Here is an 18,627-nt window from a genome sequence, read left to right as displayed (position 1 = left end):
CAAAGGCAAAGAACAGTTTCTTTGGAACTACTGATTGCTAATTCTCTAACAAGCTTTAAAACTGTTAGGATTTGTAAGGAGACATACACTGCTATTTAAGAAAATTTCTCCTTGAAAATTATGTAACACAGAAGGAACTTTTTCTCAAAAGAACTTACAGCTTTTTAAAGAAAATGCTATATTTTCCTGCCCAGCTGCTCATGTCTTGCTATTTGTTTACTACATTCAAATGCAAAGCACTCTCCCTCCTAGCCCTGCAGGCAACTATGAAACATTTCCTTGTTGTTCAAGTGGAGAATGTCCTGAGAGGCAGATTGATAGACACAGTGAAAAATGAGAGGTTTAAGCATTATTGCTTCTTTCCACCTGTCACATTATACCTTGAGAACTTTTCCTTCCAGGTGTTGGCTGATGAGGTCTCTGGTGAGACCTGCACCTGCAGTGCTGCATCCAGCTTGGGGATTCTCAACTCAGAAGGGAAATTGACCTGTTGGAGGAAGTCCAGAGGAGGGCAACCAAGTTGATCAGACTCTTATGAGGAAAAGTTGAGAGAATTGGGTTTTTTCAGCCCAGAAAAGAGATGGCTTTGGAGTAATCTAATTGTGGACTTCCTGTACCTGAAGGGAGCTTAGAGAAAAGATGGGGAAGACTCTTTGCAAGAGCATGTAGTGACAGACAAGGGGGAATGGAATTCTTCAAATTCAAAGATAGTAAGGAAAAGATTCTTTACTTTAGGGGTATGAGGCATTAGAGCAGCTTGCCCAGGAAAGTTGTGGATGCCTGTCCCATGGAAGTGTTCAAGGCCAGGTTGGATGAGTCTCTGAGTAACCTGGTCTAGTTGAAAGTATCCTGTCAATGTACTCTATGATTCTATGATGCCTTCAATCAGGTTCACTCACATACACTGGATAAATCTAGTTGTTCTTTCAAATCTCACAATAATTCAAAAATATAAGCACCTACTCAGACCCTTCAAGTTCAAACTGTCATAAGGATTTAAAAAGATCATTTCTAAAGGACTTTTTCAGAAGATAGATTATTTTAATCTAACTGGAAGATATTGCCATGACAGCTCTTGTATCTACTGGGTGGTCAAGCCTTTTGCAAACCTGTCTGCTTGGTGGATGATATTATTTTGCATTCTCATGTGGAAGATTGTGGGGTGGAAGGACACTTTCACTGGCCAATATTACACCTGAATGCAGATAATGAATACTATAGGTTGTGTTGGGTTTTTTTTTTTGGCTGCTCCTGACTGGGAGCAGACTTGAGTCATGTAGTTCCTTCAGTCAAGTGGTTTCATCATCAGCTACTCCAGTGGCTCAGGGGAAGACAAAATAAATAAGGGCAAGAGGTTTCAAAACAGGAGAGCGGTCTAGTGAAATTTCTGACCTGTTTTTTGTGCTGTCTCCATTCTCATTTTGGAAGAAGGTTATTCAGCTGGCGGAAATGCAATCAAGTGTGGAGTTTCAGCATTTTTGAAGACATAATATGAAATTAGAATGAATTTTATTGATTCTTCTTGCTGCACGGTATTAAATGATTATCTATGCAAAGAAGCTACTGAAAGAAAGAAAAGAAAACCAGACAGGTGATTTAATAATCTCAGCTTCTTCATTTATTGTCGTATTCCTGGAACAGAACACATTTAACTCTATGACACGATATAGATTCTAGCCCCACTATAAGAACATTATTGTATGAAAAGTATGATTATATGAATATTTTATTTAAAAAATAAACATCTCTGAAAACATTTCTGAAACATTTCTGAAAATCCTGAATCAGACTAGAACGTAAAGCTGCTTACACTGGCCTTGGTAAAACATTAGTCCAGCTGCAGATGTGATATGTACATAATAACTATCTTGGTAGCTCTTTTGACGAACAGGTTTTGGAGCTGGTATAAAGCATACAACCTTCTACATTCTGATTTTCAGACATTATACCTATATGGTTAAAAACAAAAAAACCCCAAAAGCTTATGACTTGAAGTCTTTCCAGCAATGAAGTCTAAAATTCTACTTCATGAAGTTGTCTTGTATTTTACTTCTAAAGAAGAGTGGTGGATGAGTCATCTGTCCCCTTTCATGCATCAGGCCAGCAGCCACAGTGTAGGCTATTCTAGGGAAGAGCTGGTTTATGTGTGCTGTCTAGGAATTGTATCTGAATAAAAATCTTGAACTCTCTGCCTTTTTTGAAAATCTGTTGCTTAAAAAAGGAAATGAAGCACCTAAAGTCTGCAGTGTAGACAGATCTTTAATTTTAAAAATGGATATTGAGTATATAAGTAATAATTAACTACTCAGGGTTTGAAGATGAAGGTACCAAATTTCTAGGTATTATTAAGTAATGAGATAGCTGAGAGCATAGTTCCAATTAGGTTAAGTAATATAGTGGGTGAACAAGGTCGTTCATCACTCAGTGCCAGGGCAGGACAAAGGAGTGCTATAACTACAATATACCCCTTTGCACACTTCCACGTGTTGAGTGATAGGGCTCTCTGAGAGCTAAGGATTGACTCAGCACTTGGCTGCACTAGTCACACCATAGCTTTGATCTCTGCCTTGTTCAAAGGCCTGTGCAGGATTCATTACTGGTTGCAGAGGGCTTTGTGACCCCGGGTGAGGCAATGCTCCGTGTCCACCTGAGAAATGGTTGTCCTTTTCCTTAACTTGAGTGTAGTGCAAATGACAACTCCAACCTTTACACAATGGCCTGTTTTTATCTCCACCCACATGGGGAACATTTTCAGCTAGACTTCAAGTTATATAAAGTGTCAGGAAAGAAAAGTACATAACGTGTCAGGTGTTTGGAACTGCAAACTGAGGGACAGTGGTGGTTTCCCTGATTTGCTCACCATTCCCTGGGAGTTTCAGGATTTTAGTGCATCTCATTTCAGCTTCTGTTTGTAGGAATGCAGTAAAAGGTATAATAACTTTTGACAGAAAGCTTGTTGTCTGCTGAACATGAAAACTCCAGGGTGTATCCCAAATCAAAACCAAGATTCATTTAACCCTTTCCACTTGTTTTATTCCTTAGGAAGGTAAATTGTGATGAATGATAGCAATTTTTGAATTTTTTCTGCTGATGATTGGAGTTGAGAGTAACACTTTATTTCATTTATGCTATTACCTTCTTCAGTTTATGAGTCAACAGTTCTGTTCTATATGACAGATTGACTCCAGGCTGTAACTAATCCATGAAAATCTGAAACATTTTTCAATTAAAATGCAATATATTTTTGACTGAGCTAAGTGTGACTGATTAGGGCTTTCCTGAATACCAGTTTTTACTTGCTGATTCCCTCTAGCACTAGGAAAATCACCAGTTGCAACACTGCTGCAAATATAAAGAAGTAATGGACTATTGTGTTGTTTCCTAAGAGAGTCTGATATACTGAAAGTAAGTATTGGGAAAACAGGCCCACTTAGCACACAAAGCATAGCTGACCAAAAAAGGCAGAGCCATGTAATAACATGAGCAAGATCTTACCAGCTAACTGTTTTATGCTCCACTCAGAAACATGATGAATGGCATTGGTAAGAAGCTCAACAGACTAGAATACAGTTTTCATAGACCTCTAATGCCTATTAATTAACCAAACTAGCTGAAATTTGGGAATTATAAAGGAGATTACCTCATGCATTAACTGCACCTGGCAATGTTTAAATGTAAAATGACTCAGAGATCCCTGTGTGTATGTGCTACTATTATGTTAGTATTAGCATTTATCAGTTTCTACAGCAGTAGAAGTCTATTTTATAAAGAATGAGTAAGGAATTAGTGAAAGAGAGGAGAAAAGAGAAAGAGGGAAAACACTATATAGGGTATTCCAAAGCTACTGCCAACTTAAAAATAAATGGGCCAGAGCAGACATTGTATTTCTCATGACAGCCATTTGCTGCTGATCACACAAGTCTGTTTCTCTGCAGTATGAAATGTTCTATTGAGTGAAGGAGCTGTGCTTACAGACAGATGGGGTCAGGGTACAAACCAGGACTCACTCAGAGCCATGCTGTTTGCTAACTTTTCCACATGATCTGAGAGATCAAACACTTTCATTTTTATCTGTCTATCCTCAGCAAGTCCTGTTCTAGCTCACTTCTGACTAAAGCCATCCTTTCCAACAGAATATTCTCAAAGAGGACATGAGCTGGTCAATGATTGTCCCCAAATACACAACATAGGTTCAAACACCTAGAACAGTGTGATAAATAACAAGAAAATGAAAAGCTGCTCATGACAGGAGAAAATAGGATTTGAGCTCCACAGCTGCTGTTTTAGGCAAATGTATTGTGTTTATTTTTTTGACAATTCAGGGCGTCATCATGGGAAATGGTACATAAGTAAACAGCAGAATTACCACCAAAGTCTGAGTATGTAGTAGGATTAAACATTCCCTCCCAAGAGAAGTAAACATATTTGAAAAATTTTACTCATATTGTTAGAGATAAATCCCCAAAGTAACTTAAAATGTCAACTGACAGTATGGAAAATAACTATGCCACAAAAATAACTAGTCATTTATTCAAATATTTCATACATACATCCAAATATAAGCAAGTCTAGAGGTGTTAAAAAGTCCTTTTTGGTCAAGTGACCAAACACTAAGTGCTAAACAGAACAATTTCAAGTGGACCTACATGCTCCCTCCTTCTGTTTCCAACCTCTCTAATATTGAGTTGAACCAGAAAACAGAAAGGCCCAGAAGAAAAAAAAAAAGGCAAAAATTGAATGATGTTTTTTAAGCTAGAGAAGAAGTTCCATTTTATCAAAGTTCAATTTTCATTTCACTCTGTATTTATTCCTGCTGCTAGTGATAAAAGATAGAAGTGAAATAAACACTGATCAGCTGCTGAATAATAATTATTTTCATACTCCTACATATAACTGTTATCACCAAGTGGTAACTCATAACTGTTAAATAGTAGGAAATTAAATGATGTAATCTAGGACAAATCTTCTAAGAGCAGAGACTTATTCTCAGATTTCTGGGACTGTAGTTTTTTTAGAATCGTGTAATTAATACTAACATTCTTCTCATGAGCCATCTGGGATCCATTGTTTCAGTTCTCTGGTCCTCCACACTATTTACAGGCACAGCTTCAGGTAGGCAGATGTGATGCAGCTCAAGCCATACATTTTTAATTTACTGATAGCAGCATTTCCTTAGGTGACATGCTGTAGACTTTTTTCCCCTCTTTTACATTAATTAGTTTCTGTTTGCAAGGTACATTGAAATAACAATGACCTTCCAGTTTGCCTGCTCTCTAACTATGTGTTGTCTGTTAGTAGACACAGAAAACATATAGGAATGATAAACTCTGAATGGTTTTTACTTTCACATTTAGTTTGACTTCCCAATTTCCAGCATTTTAAAATGCCTGTATCTTACTCATGTCTGAGGCACATTGCTTAAACTGCTATGCTGCTGTTCTGTGAGCAAAGTCTTCAGTAAACTGTCTCCAGATAAACAGCTGAAAATAGTCAAAGTGGAAATTCAGATCTTTCCTTGTCTTTTCTCATAGATGTAACAAAGTCATAAACCCTCCCTGGGATAATTTAAAAGCTTGGTCCCCTTAGTTTCACATAGATCAGATATGTTGCCACAGCCAAAAGAAGTCTGTCATGACAATTCAAGCCAAAATTTAGTCCTAAATTAATGTATCTCCAAATGCTCACAGGATTCATGTAGCAACATAATGTTTGTGTGCAATCCTCTCACAACATCAGCCATATCTGCCAGAAATAATATTCTTCTTGCAGAAGAGGGAACTTTCAGTTTGACCACTGATATGCAATGCTTCATAGCAGGTTTCTTTGGACTGGGTGTGAATCTGATTGCAAATTATTTACACATAATCAAGTACTTCACAACTTTTGTAAATTTTGTATCTGATGGTTTTTAAAGGAATTAACTTACATCAAGCAGTACAGGAGATGAGATAGAAAACGATGATGAGTGGATATTGGGGTTTTATGGGTAAAACACAATAGGTTATTGCTGGTGGAAGCAAAGGTCCTCCCCTCCCTTCACTTGGATGCAGAGAATTCCTCAACAAACCTACCAGAGAAGGAAGCAATCCTTTGAATTCAACACATTTCAGACATAAACTGCAACTAACAGAACGTGCCAGAAGGGCAGAGTTCATTTGAAATGGTGGCACTGTACATGGCCTGTGGCAATGCACGGTGATGATCTTCATACAAAAGGGAAAGATATTTGTGACAGTTTCAGTGAGTATAGTTGTGCAGAAACCAGGAAACTGTGCTCACCACAAATGCCCCAGGTTCCACCTGGGGACATCTTTCTGCTTAGTGGTGTGAGATCTCTGGTGGGCTTCTGTCCCATTTTTGGTTGATTCATTACCTGCTCAGCCCTACTGAAACATAACAAGGAGGTGCCAAATACTTCTGAGCTGGCACCATGGAAATCAGCTCCCTGCCACCCCCACAGCCCAGCTGAGCACAGGTTTGTAATTTTGACCTTGTGTAAATCTCATGAAAAGGTAAGGGCTCACCTTAAATCAGTTACTTAATATCTGTCAGAAACCTCAAGTGTGGCAGTGAAGTACTCTGTCTTAAGAGAATGAAGCCAAAAGTGAGAGGCAGTAGAAAAAAAGGGGTTCCACGTTTTGGCATTGTTAGAGGAAATGAAATCACTCCTGGAGGCCTGGCAAAATTGGATGTTCATTTAAAAACTTATTTAAAAATTAATCACTTTGACATGGAAGAGAGATGAGGAGCAATCAGGCTTTCTGGGGGGAAAGGGAAGCTTACTCTGCAATCCGGTCAGATCTTTGAAGTAAAGAAAGAGAAAGGGATGAGAGAAACATGGGTTTTCAATTACAACTTGAATTCAGAAGTTTTGGCAAAGACAGATGAATGGGAGTACGTAGGAGGTTATTTTAACACTGTACTTCAACCACGCTTGCTGGTGACCAACACTAAGTTTAATCCTTTTGTTCATTCTTTTGATGACAGCTTTAAAATACATATATTTTAACTGCATCTTATAGTGAATTATCTTTGTAAATTTTTTTTTAGCCAAAAGAACAAATCTTAGTGTAATTTTCACCAGAAACTCAGTTCTGACCATAAGGTAATTTGAAGTTTTGCAAAATTTGTGCTGTTTTTACCATTTAATTTTCCTGAATTTCACTCTTTATCTGTACCTGACCCACCACAGTCTAGATATTAAGAGGGGGTAATAAAATTTAAGAAGCATTTCCAATCAGCATTTATTTTATGCAAAGACCCAAGAAGCAAATGAGAGGGCTAATATATCCTGTAACTCTGTTACACAATTGTGCAGAAGTATGGGTTTCAATTTCCTGATCCAATGATTACATCAAACAAAGAAAAAATGTTTATATTGCCACTCAGATTGTTCAGCTGAAAGCAATTTATCAAACATAGCAGATAATCAAACATCAGGAACACTAGCTTATAAATCTCCTAGTACTGCACCTGTGGAAAACAAATGTTTCCCTGGTTGGATGCCAGGTTACAGCACACTACAATCAGCCTTGCAATACAGAGTAGGCACAGAGGGGAAATATGGCATGAGCCAATGCCAGAGAAAGATCATTTTTAGGACAGGTGCTGACTGGAGTTTGCACCGTGTGGAATCACAGAATCATAGAATGGTTTGCATTGGAAGTGACCTTAGGGATTATCTAGTTCCAACCCCCTTGCCATGGGCAGGGATGCCACTTGCTGGACCAGGTTGCCCAGAGTCCCATATTCACAACTTCTCTGGGCAATGCCATGTTTTATATAGGTCAAGGTAGATATTAAGCATGTTCATATTAAATATACTGTAAAACAGCCAGGAAAAGCAAAATGTACTTATCAGAAAGAGCAGCATTTTCCCACTGAAAAACTGAGCTTGTTTTGCTGGAAATAAAAGGTTTTATGGTCTAATGTTGTTTCCTGCCTCAAAGGAGCCATTTTGAAAATATTGTATTTATAAGTAAAGTAATCCCAACACCTTGTCTCTTGTATAGCAAATCTTGTTACTCCTAAATGAACTGATGAAGGAAGAAGAAGATAATATAAGAACAGGCTGTTTGATCAACAGCATCAGAGCAACAACCAACTTTACTCTCTCCTTTCCCAATGAGTTTGTTTCAGAGATGACAAAATACAGTTACTAAACTAACAGATGAAAAAACAAGGCCAGAATGTGCCATGGCCTTCTCACTGAAGGCTGAGAAACACTCAAGCTCTCAGTGAAAATGAAGATCAATGTCAGAAAAAGCAAGTGTACTTCCCTTGGTGGTCTGAGCCCATTTTGCTCACCTGACAGGAAACCACTGTATTTGGTAAAATGCATCCATTATCTCCCATGGAACTTTAGCCAGGTGAATAGTCACTAATGTGTACTCAAAGAACTGTGCTCCAAGAGATAGAAACAAATTTTATGAAGTATGCCTCCTGTCAACCTTCTTAATGACAAATACATCCCCTTTGCCTAGTGTATTCTAGGAAATACTGCTGTTTCACTCACTTTATTTACTGAATGCCTTGTGAAAGACAGAGCATTCTCTCTGTGACATTTACTTTTACAAGGCTGAATCTTGGTCACCAGTTAGAACTGGTTAAAGGCCTTGAAATGTATGTGTATTGTTAGCCAAACAAATAGATCTAAAATAATCATCCTAGAGTAATTCTTTCCATGGCTTACAATGATTGATAAACTCAAAGGAACCAAAGCAATGGGACAACACCCAATTCCTGGTTTGAAGTGCTGCTTATTCCAGGAAATATTTGGCTACAGAGACATATTTTGCAGGAGAGATCGTAGTGAGGCTGAAAGGTTGTATATGGGGTTTCAGTTGTCTATTTTGGTGTGAGATCCCACAGCACCCATTGAAAATGAAAGGGAATCTTATCATATGCCTTGCTGAAACTTGGCTTGGATATTTTCTGACTGCTGCCTTAGTGTTGCACTGGGAGGTTCCTGCTGTAAATGGCAAGGAACTGAACCTGTCTGTCCTCAGAAAATTATTGCATATTATTTTTGCAAGGTGATTGTGATGGTTGATGAAAATTTTCTGAAATAATTTTCTTGTGTTAATGCTGTTAAGGAAATTGTACTGTGCTGAATTTTGTGTTGAATTTTTCTGATGCGAAAGAAGTCATAAAGATGCAGTGGTAGGATTATGGGGAATAATTTCCAACAGGAGGAGAGTAGGTCTAGATTAGATATAGGAAGAAATTCTTACTTTTGGCAGTGGTGAACAGATTGCCCAAAAATGTTGTGGCTGCTCCATCCCTGAAAATGTTCAAGGCCAGGCTGGGTGGGGCTTTGAGTGACCTGGTTTAGTGGAAGGTGTCCCTGCCCATAATATGGGGGTAGACTTCAAGGTCTACTTCCAACCCAAACCATTTTATGATTCTGTGATTTTCTTTGGTACTGGTAATTTCAAGGTTATTGGCAGTCCATCTTTTTACAGGCAGAAAAATTACCTGCTGGACCATGTGGCTGGCTTTAATATTGTATTGATATTTGTTTTGGGCTCCATAGAATTGTGTTTTTCTTGGTGCCTTTATAAGGCTAATGGGAGGGAAGAGGACACTAGTAAATCGAATCAAGCAGCTCTCTGCAACAATTAAGGGGTATTCAAATAATGGTAACAGCTCAGCTATTACTTCTCTTAGCCTGTTCCCTACACAGGAGGCTCTACCTGAAGGGGCTTCATACAAATGTCACAGGACAGTCTAGGTGCATCTTGTCTGGCCTCTGCTGAATGCAGGAATGCTTCAAAGAACTGCACAATGGGAAAGGAGATTGTTGGACCCTCCTTGTTTTGGCTTCTAGTGTCTCATGTAAACTGCTGAGAACAAAACTATCTTCAGCAGTTCTTGCCTCTTCCCCTTCAATCTTTGTAAGGAGTGTCCTTGCAGAGCAAAGAAATGCTTCTCCTCTCTTACCAGCCAGAGGAACATTTCCAACATTTCTCTTTTTTTTTCATTTGAGAAGAATTTCTTGGAGATGTCAAATTGGTAAATATGAGGTAAGAGAGAAATAAGGACTGAGCAAGCAAAAGAGAAACAAGCATTATATTACAGTATTTCTTCCCAGGAGAAGTGTAGACTAGGTCAGAGTTAATCACAGATTTGCTTCTGATTTTCAAATATTTCATTTTGTCCTATCATATGCTGAATGGCATAAATACATTAATAAAGAAATACTCATAGAACTTTCAGCACTTGATAAACAAAATCTGATCAGACATGGAGAGATAGTGATCTTCTTTCAACTAATTTGAACGTATTTTTCATTATTTTGAAATAAATTTTGCCCTGTCTGACTTGGCAGCATTGCTGTGCCCTGTTGAACAGGAGCTGCTTTTCCTGGAGTCAGAGCTAGACGTGTATCACACGGTGTGACTCCAGAGGCTGCAAGGCAGAGCCCATGAGCCCTGGGGAGATAACCTGCCCTCTTATCAGAGCTCGGGTCACCTGGGAGCAGGCTGCAACCTGTTGTGTGAGTGTGTGCTGCATGAGCAGCAGTAAGGACACTGAGGGAGAGCTCAGCTGTAGCCTTTGTACCTTCTGAGCCTGCCCATAGCTGGAGCACTACAAAGAGCAGGGAGAGGCCAGGTCATGCCCTGTGCTCCTTTGCTGTGGTATTATAAGCATTTTTTCTGCTTTGAAATGAAAACACTTTGATATCCCCTGAAGACATATGGAAAAGCCTGCAGTGGCAGGAAAAGAGACGGGATGTTATATTGTATTATTTGAGGAACAGAAAGGGTAATGACACACATACACATGATGTCAGAGGATGGAAAGACTTCCTTTGGGTTTTTCATATTTTAGTATACTGCCAAGTGATTTTTGGATAAAAGGAACAGTATAAATATCTTCCTCTGACATCCCCATCATTGATGTACAGTCTGAAAAGTACAAATGAATTACAAACATATATAAATATGCTATACCAATATCTGAGGTATAATTGCATTCTGGATCTATTTTACACTACAGTTGAACAATTTTGAGGATGTCAGCCTTCAGGAGGTAAAGCTGTGCTATTTTACAATCAGCAGAATATGTTGTGTTTGTAGATCAGGGAGACAAGCATAGCCCAGGAGTTAGAAGACCAAAGAATTCCAATTGTTGCTGGATCACAGCCCTTCCCTGTAACTCTGCCCAGCTCCTCAGAGTTATCTAGCCCTATGAAATGCAGACAGGAACAGAAGAGATGTTTCATGTCCTGTGTTACAAGGTGGAGGAGCCTGGGCTCCTCACAGCTTTTAGAAACTGAGGTGTTCCTGGGGCTGCTGTTTGTGTGTGAGGTGAGTAAAGCACACAGCCCACAAAGCCACACAAGAATCTGTGCTATTTTAAAAGCTGAGAAAAGCAGTGACCTGGCCCCTTTTTTTGGAGAAAGCAAAGCTAGTATCTGTTTGGGAACGTCCCAGACTCTCTAGCTACCTTGTTTAGGAGTGCAGATCTTGGTGGCTTCACTTATAAATTGGTCTCCATGGTCCTTCCCAGCTTGCTGGTAGTCATGAGGATGGCTCCTGGTGATATCATTCCACTGCCCTGAGGGGTCAAAGGTGGCAAGTCCTACAGTTCATAGTCCCTTAAACTGCCAAAACTGCATAAGGAAAAGTATAGTGTCATTTTAAGAGAAGGCCAGTACATGCTTTCACTTGAGTAGTTGAGTGCTGTGTTGCAGAAATCAGACTTCATTCTGTTGAGCTTTTGTAATATGCTAAATTTAATAAAGTTCTGAATTTTTTCCAAATATTGATGTAGTGCTGGGTCCTTGAAGGCAATGCAAACAGGACTGCAGTCTTAATGCATTAAGTGCTTAAGAGACAGTGAAGATCCAAATTTACATGTGCACTCTGCTTTGCTGTGTGAGAGCCCATAAAGGGTTGGACTGCAAGCAGTGCAGTGGAAGGGAATGTGGTTTCATATGAGGAATTCACACCTTGGCTGGGGACTACTTGCAGCAGCTTCAGTATGTGTAAACAGATCTTACCCAAGAAAAACATTTTATTTTGGTAGATGAAATCAGTGTGTTGGAAGAGACCAGCAGATCAGTTTTTCCTGGAAAATGGCATTAAAACTTTAATTTGAGCCAGGCAACTAACAAACAGAATGGACTGGTTCACAACACCATTAGCATTGTTCTGTGTGGTTATGATGGCAAATATTGTGGTTTTTGCTTGAATGTAGACCTTAAATCTTCAGCCATCTCATTCAAATGTTGCATGTTTTCATATAAACAGTGACTTGATGAAAAGTATGTTTTTCATAAAACACTGTACATTGTTGAAAACATGTATGTTCTCATGGATTATCATGTAGAAAAAATTGAAATATTTTGGTCAGCTTTAGACTTTCAAATTATCTTTCAGAATAACTACTAACTACTTTTAGTATATATTTTAGAAGTCATTTAAACTGCAAAAGCTAGTAAAAGCTTTTAAATATTGCAGAAATTAAATGGTTAAGTGTTGGTGTTTTTTTTCCTGCAGAACTTCTTCAACAAGAAACTCAGTTATTTTCTTCCCTTCATTTTTCTGAGTGTAAAATAAAACCAGAAAGTTCAAACCAGATTGTGATCAGTTTATTGTTAAATCACAATTCTTCTTGCCACTCTGGTATTGATACAAATTCAAGCTATAAATGATGTAATGCCAATTATGAAGTAAGCAGTTTAATGCAAAGTTTTTCGATATGCAAGCACACATACAAAATAGGCAAGCATGTATATTTATGTATAACTAGTTTTCTTCTGCTCAACATTTTTGTTGGATCAGGAGTGTTGCATTTATTCACTGAAGCATCTCTGGCACAAGGTTTGTAATGTGCTCTAGATTCCTGCCTCAGCCCACTTAGGGAAGCAGATACTTCTGCCAGTCTGATAGTATCTAATTACAGAGCCAAGGGGTGCATAATTCAGCAGAACTCTCTGAGATGTTGAAAGATGATATTGTGAGACAGAGAAGGGTATATCAGTCCTTGATTTAGGTCACACAAGCAATTCAGTACTGCATAAATAACATGTTGAGTGTTATACCTGAACATAGTAGAAACCTTTAAAAATGTCATATGTGATAAAGCATTTCAGCTTGTACTGAGTACAAGGTACTATAACAGCTAATTTTTTTTTATTTATTATTTTGTTCTTTAAAAGAATCAAATGTAAATTTGTGGGTGATGCTTCCATTGAAATTAATGATCTATGTATGTAGCTGTTCTTTTCAACCAATGGGGTTAAAGCACATGCTTATATTTTCTTTCTAGATAGAGGATTAAAAAAAATGGACGGAGTACTTTGGTAGTGTTGCTTTCATGGTTTTCATTTGCAACCAAATAAAAATGAGGCTAACATCATGAGTACAGTATTCCTCTTACTGATGGACTTGTCTTTTTAGTTGTTTACAGACATGATCATATACAAAGGTTTTGAAAAAGCAAATTTCACCACTGTTTTAGGAGCAACCACTTTATGCCCAAGGGATACAGTGGTTCTTACATTACAAGCAAAAAAGCATTGGCTTGGACCACTAATAGCTATTAGTTATGCTGCAAAAATGTCCATCTGAAGGGTTTTAGTCCAAAGATAAAAAGCCACTCAAAGTCACCAAACCGACAAAAATGTAAAATATATTACATAAAATCTAAAGTGTTTAGAGAGTGGTTCACGGCAAATATGCTGAAGAATTTATTTGGTATTGTTATTCAATTGTTAATTTTATAAATTCCCCTCCCAAAGAGAAATATCTGCTCAGACTGGTGGGACAGGTCAGGGCCAAGGTAACTATGAGACCAACAGAAAAACATGGATACTTCTGCTGCTGCTTCAGTTGCAGCTGGACCCAAAAATCAGGGATGAGATATAGTGGGGAAAGTCTGAACCCAAAAATATGAATGAGATTAATGGTATTTATTTGGCTTTCGGAAGCACCATGGAAACACCTGACTATTGTATTGTCTTTTCAGAGCTACTGAGAAGTCTGTTATTATTGTTGAGGCAACTGTTATAGGAAAAAGGAAAATTCTCAAAGACAAGTTTTAGGAATATGATTCTCAAATATTTCATATTTCTGAAGCTCTAGTAATACAAACCATTTTTTTAAAGACACTCCAAAATTTTTAAACAACTTGGAGATTCAAGTATTCTGTAATGTATTTGTTGTACAGTTACATTGACTACTGAGATTTCTTTTAAAAAAGGCTCAGGATTTCAGTGAACTTCTCTCCGTTTTATAATCTACTTTGTTTTGTTTTACTGCCTGGTTTTGGGGTGTTTTTTTGGTCATATTTTTATTTCTACATTTAGTGTTTACTACTCTTGCTCTCTCACTCCTGACATTTTAGGTTTTGGTTCTGTATTTTCAGCCCTTTTTCAGTCCCAGAATCCCTTCATTTTGTTCCTCATCTGCTTGCTCTATTAAGCCTTCTCTTTTTAATCAGCAATTTCTTCCTTTCTTTTGTGGTGCCACTTGACAATGAGCTCAAAAGTTTAGCCTCATGGATGACAAGGATTGTATTTAGTCAGTTAAGGATTGTATTTAGTCAGCCATGTCAGATGGATAACAGTGGGATGGCAGAGGGATAGATTTCCCCCAGCAGTACATCATGACAAGGCTTTGAACAAACTGGTCTAGTGGGAGGTGTCCCTGCTGCTGGCAGAGCTGTTGGAAGTAGGTGATCCTTAAGGTGCCTTACAACCCAAACCATTCAATGATGCTATAATTCTATGATTTGCAAAAGCCCTGACTGACCTGATAAAGAACTCTGGGAAAGACTGAGTCAGGAACAAAGTAAGTAACATTGTGGTTTTTTCATGCTCAGTCATGAACAGGATTGAACTGTTGAAGCAATTACTTTTTCTCTCTAGACAGAAGAAAAGGGCAGCTGTTTCTTAGGCTGGAAGTGGCAGCTCTGCTGTGAAGTGATGCAGGTCACACTGCTGCTGTTGCTGGCTACTCAATTCTCCCTAGGAAAATGCAAGCTCCTCAGGCTGAGGCAGTAAAGCAGAATTTGCCCTTAGACTCTTGGAGAGATGGTAACATTGGGCTGCTAAACTAAGAGCTGCAAATGATGTAGAGGACTACTACTAAAGCAACTTTATTTCCTCCTGAAAACTTGAATTTCTTCTTTGGCAATCTTTCCATACAGACACTCTCTCTGAAGCACAACCCTGCCCCGTGTGCACAGGGTTTTCCAGAATACAACGCAGTAGTTGCCACCTTAGGTCAAATGGTATCCATAGGTGTTACTTATAATCAAAAGAGAAAAAAGCCTTGCAACAGTATTAGAATGGTAAAGTAAAAAGCAGACCTTGATTTGGAAGCTTCCAGGTGTCCCAGTGATGATAGGCACACCTGGCTGGATTTCTACAATTTTTACAATGTTGATTAATTAGGATATCTAATGGATATGCCCAATAGGAGACTCAGTTGTCCCAGTAACCCAGCCCTGGTCAACCCCTTGGCTTTGGTCCAAGGGCTTCTTTGCCCCATTTCTTGTTATCATGTCTCAGATTTTGGTTGGAAAGAAAAGTTTTCTTCTTGTAGGCGATCTACTTGACAATAAGACTAAACACTATTTCAGGAATGTATTACAAGGTTAGCTTATTGTTCTAATATCTAGGGGAAAAGGGTAGGAAAAGTACTGGAGCTACAGCCATGCAGTAGCTATTTAAAAAGCTACAAATATATGAAAAATATATAGAAAGCTTAGGGATCATAAGCTTCTTGCTTCAATGAGAATTCCACCTACAAGAAGTGCAAATAAGTGGTTAATATAAGTTCCTCCAAATCTTTTGATATATTAATCTGTCCAACTTCCACAGCTTTATTAAAGTTTTGTCATGCCCGTTAACCAGAGAATAGCCTTCTGTTTAATTTCACCTAGAGTTTTATGTACATTTGTGAGTTACATGAAGTGATTTGAATTTCAAATTTGCGAAGCAATATTGTAAGAGTTCATTTTCAAAAGTGTCTTTTCATTTGTTTACATTGCTTGTTATTTATTATGGCTTTGCCACAGTTCCAACCTAGGAAGGAAAAGCGCAGCGTTTACTGGTTTACTTCAAGAGTGTATTCTGGTAATTAAATATGGCAGTTTTCAACCTCCGTATTGCTTAGAAAAATAAGAATTAATATAGGTTATAACCCCCTTGTTGTTCATTACCAATGTTGCTTTCAGACAGGTGGCAAGAAGGATACCTTTCCATGGCAAAAGTCCTTGCAGGGACAAGTTGTGTACATTTGTAGCATAGAAAACAAGCGTTCTATGAAAATTTCCCTGAAGAATTGTTTTATCAGTGTTCTTGATACTTCTTTGCAGGACAAAAAATGGTATTTCTTCACTGCCACTTTAGGAAAAAAGAAAGGAATAAACATAAAAGTGACTCTTTGTAAACCCCTTCCACTTGATATCTTTCCAGATCACTTTACAACTTTCCATTTTTCCAGCTCTTCAGCTGCTTATTTGTATGCTGCAGGGACACCACAGTCCTGATGCTGCAGCAGATAATGACTGTCTGTACCCATACTGCCAGCCTCTAGTGTCTGGGAACAAGCAGCATTAGAGATTAGAGCTATGGAGGAACAAGAGCTTCCCTCCTGTTGAATAGTTTTGCACTTCAAAATGTATTGCCACTCCAAAGAGGAAGAAATAAGGAATACATGAAATTTTCTATTTATGTAATATTTTAAGAACATGTTTTGGTTACTTATGAAAACAGCAAACTCCTCTTCCTTCAAGCAACCCATGTTTTGTTACAAAAATATTTTGCAGTATTTATGTGGAGTAGTTGTCTTTTATGGAGAGAACGAGCTAATTCTCTGGCTTGGAATGTGTGAATGATATGCTGGAGGAGAGTCATACTGCAGTAGCAGTGCAACAGATTTTCAACCTAAAAACGGGCTGCAGAAAAGTAGCCCATTTTTATAAAACTTATTCTTAAAACTGAATTTCTGATGTCCATTCTAAGAGAAACATACTGACCTATCACAGCATGGTTCCTTTCCTGAATGGGAGATGAAAGCCGTGGCTACATATGTTGGCAATTACACCTCCAGTGTTCTGTAAGTGATCTGTGAAATGCAAATATTTTTCCTGAGAACTCTTTACTATATGAAGAACCTTGTAAACAGCTCTCTAAGCAGAAAATACTTTTTCAAGGATTTTTTTTTGGTATTCAAGTAGCAAGTTAAATGATGACTGGCTATATCGCAAAATCTGCAATAACATCTGCCCAATTTAACAGCTATGCTTTTATAGTTAATTCATGAGATAGGTAAAAAATTATCTATTCACCCATCAAGGTTCATTTTCCATACAGTGCTACAGTATAGTAGAGGTATCCTTGCTTTTTGTTTTCTAACTTGTGTTTTGACTCCTGGAATACTGATGAAATAATTAAATATAATTTGCTGAATACAAAGGATAATTTGGAAAGCTTGGAAATGCATTACCACCCTTTTAAAAAGATGGGATTTTAGTTATATATTTGAACATAATATCTTTATTTAGAAGGATGATTCTTAGGCTTCTTGAAAATCTATCACACACTCTTGAGGAAATTTATCCCCGTAGTATTTACACTATCTAATTGTTGTCATCCTAGAAAGGAAAGAAACAGCATAAACTTTCACATATTGAAAAGTGGGGTAAAAAGTAAAGTCTGAATTGTAGTGTGAACCTTTTTTCCAGCCAACTGCAGCAGGTTTTTGATTGGACATTGAATACGCAAAAAATATATTTTTTTATGGTAGTTTGGATGTTAGAGTAATTTGTTGAGGAACTACATTAAAAATTAGGGATACATCTGTACCTTCTGCAGTCATAATCTAGTTCAGCATGGAGACCTAAAGTATTCTGAATTAATCTTTGGTCATGGATGTGCTGAGGCTTAGCTTAGGCTCTTGTCTTGAAGCAGATTGGCAATGACATCTAAGCTAGTAAGTTTAGTCTTAGTCTGGGTCCCATCAAACTGTGCAAACACAAGTGACTGTATTAACAGAATCAGACATCAGCAGAACAGGGTCAATTTATTCCCATTTGGAAGTCCATCAGGATCTAAAATATATCTGTTTCTTGAAAATATATGTTGACTTACCTTCTCTAAGACTTTCCAAAAAAGTCAAGTTGCACCTTACTTAAAGAACTTAGATTGCCTTAAATTGCTGTTTTCAGGAACTTCCTTCTTCCTGTTCCATCTTCATATTTGAATAAAAGTTGAAAGTTGAATTGTGTTTTTAAGATGCTGCTTTTTTTTTCCTTAATAATATTTTAAATAAAATTAATCAATACTTGGAAGATATTAACCCTTTGCTTAATGTAATGGGAATTATTTTTTTTCCAGGTCTCAACAGTCCCAGAGTTTGGCCGCATAGTAATTTATACTACCAGTCTTCGTGTGGTGAGAACCACTTTTGAAAGATGTGAACTGGTTAGAAAGATATTTCAAAATCACAGAGTTAAGTTTGAAGAAAAAAACATTGCTCTGAACAGTGATTACGGAAAAGAACTAGATGAAAGATGCAGAAGTGTCTGTGAGGTTCCCTCACTCCCTGTTGTGTTCATTGATGGCCATTATCTTGGGGTAAGTAAAGAATGAACCTATATTTTATTGTA

General features: G+C 37.9%; 1 protein-coding gene across 1 annotated transcript in view; it reads left to right on the top strand.

The window, feature by feature from the left end:
* The window catches only part of GRXCR1 (glutaredoxin and cysteine rich domain containing 1), a 38,266-nt gene that overhangs the window by 9,877 nt on the left and 9,762 nt on the right, over nt 1–18,627 (top strand). The window contains exon 2 of the mRNA XM_059845641.1: nt 18,374–18,595. Coding sequence (XP_059701624.1) covers nt 18,374–18,595 — 222 coding nt within the window. The remainder of the gene's footprint in view (nt 1–18,373; nt 18,596–18,627) is intronic.

This window comes from Haemorhous mexicanus, chromosome 4, assembly GCF_027477595.1.
Source record: "Haemorhous mexicanus isolate bHaeMex1 chromosome 4, bHaeMex1.pri, whole genome shotgun sequence".
NCBI lineage: Eukaryota > Metazoa > Chordata > Aves > Passeriformes > Fringillidae > Haemorhous > Haemorhous mexicanus.
The sequence above is the reverse complement of the archived record's forward strand: the minus strand, read 5'-3'. Positions and strand labels throughout refer to the sequence as shown.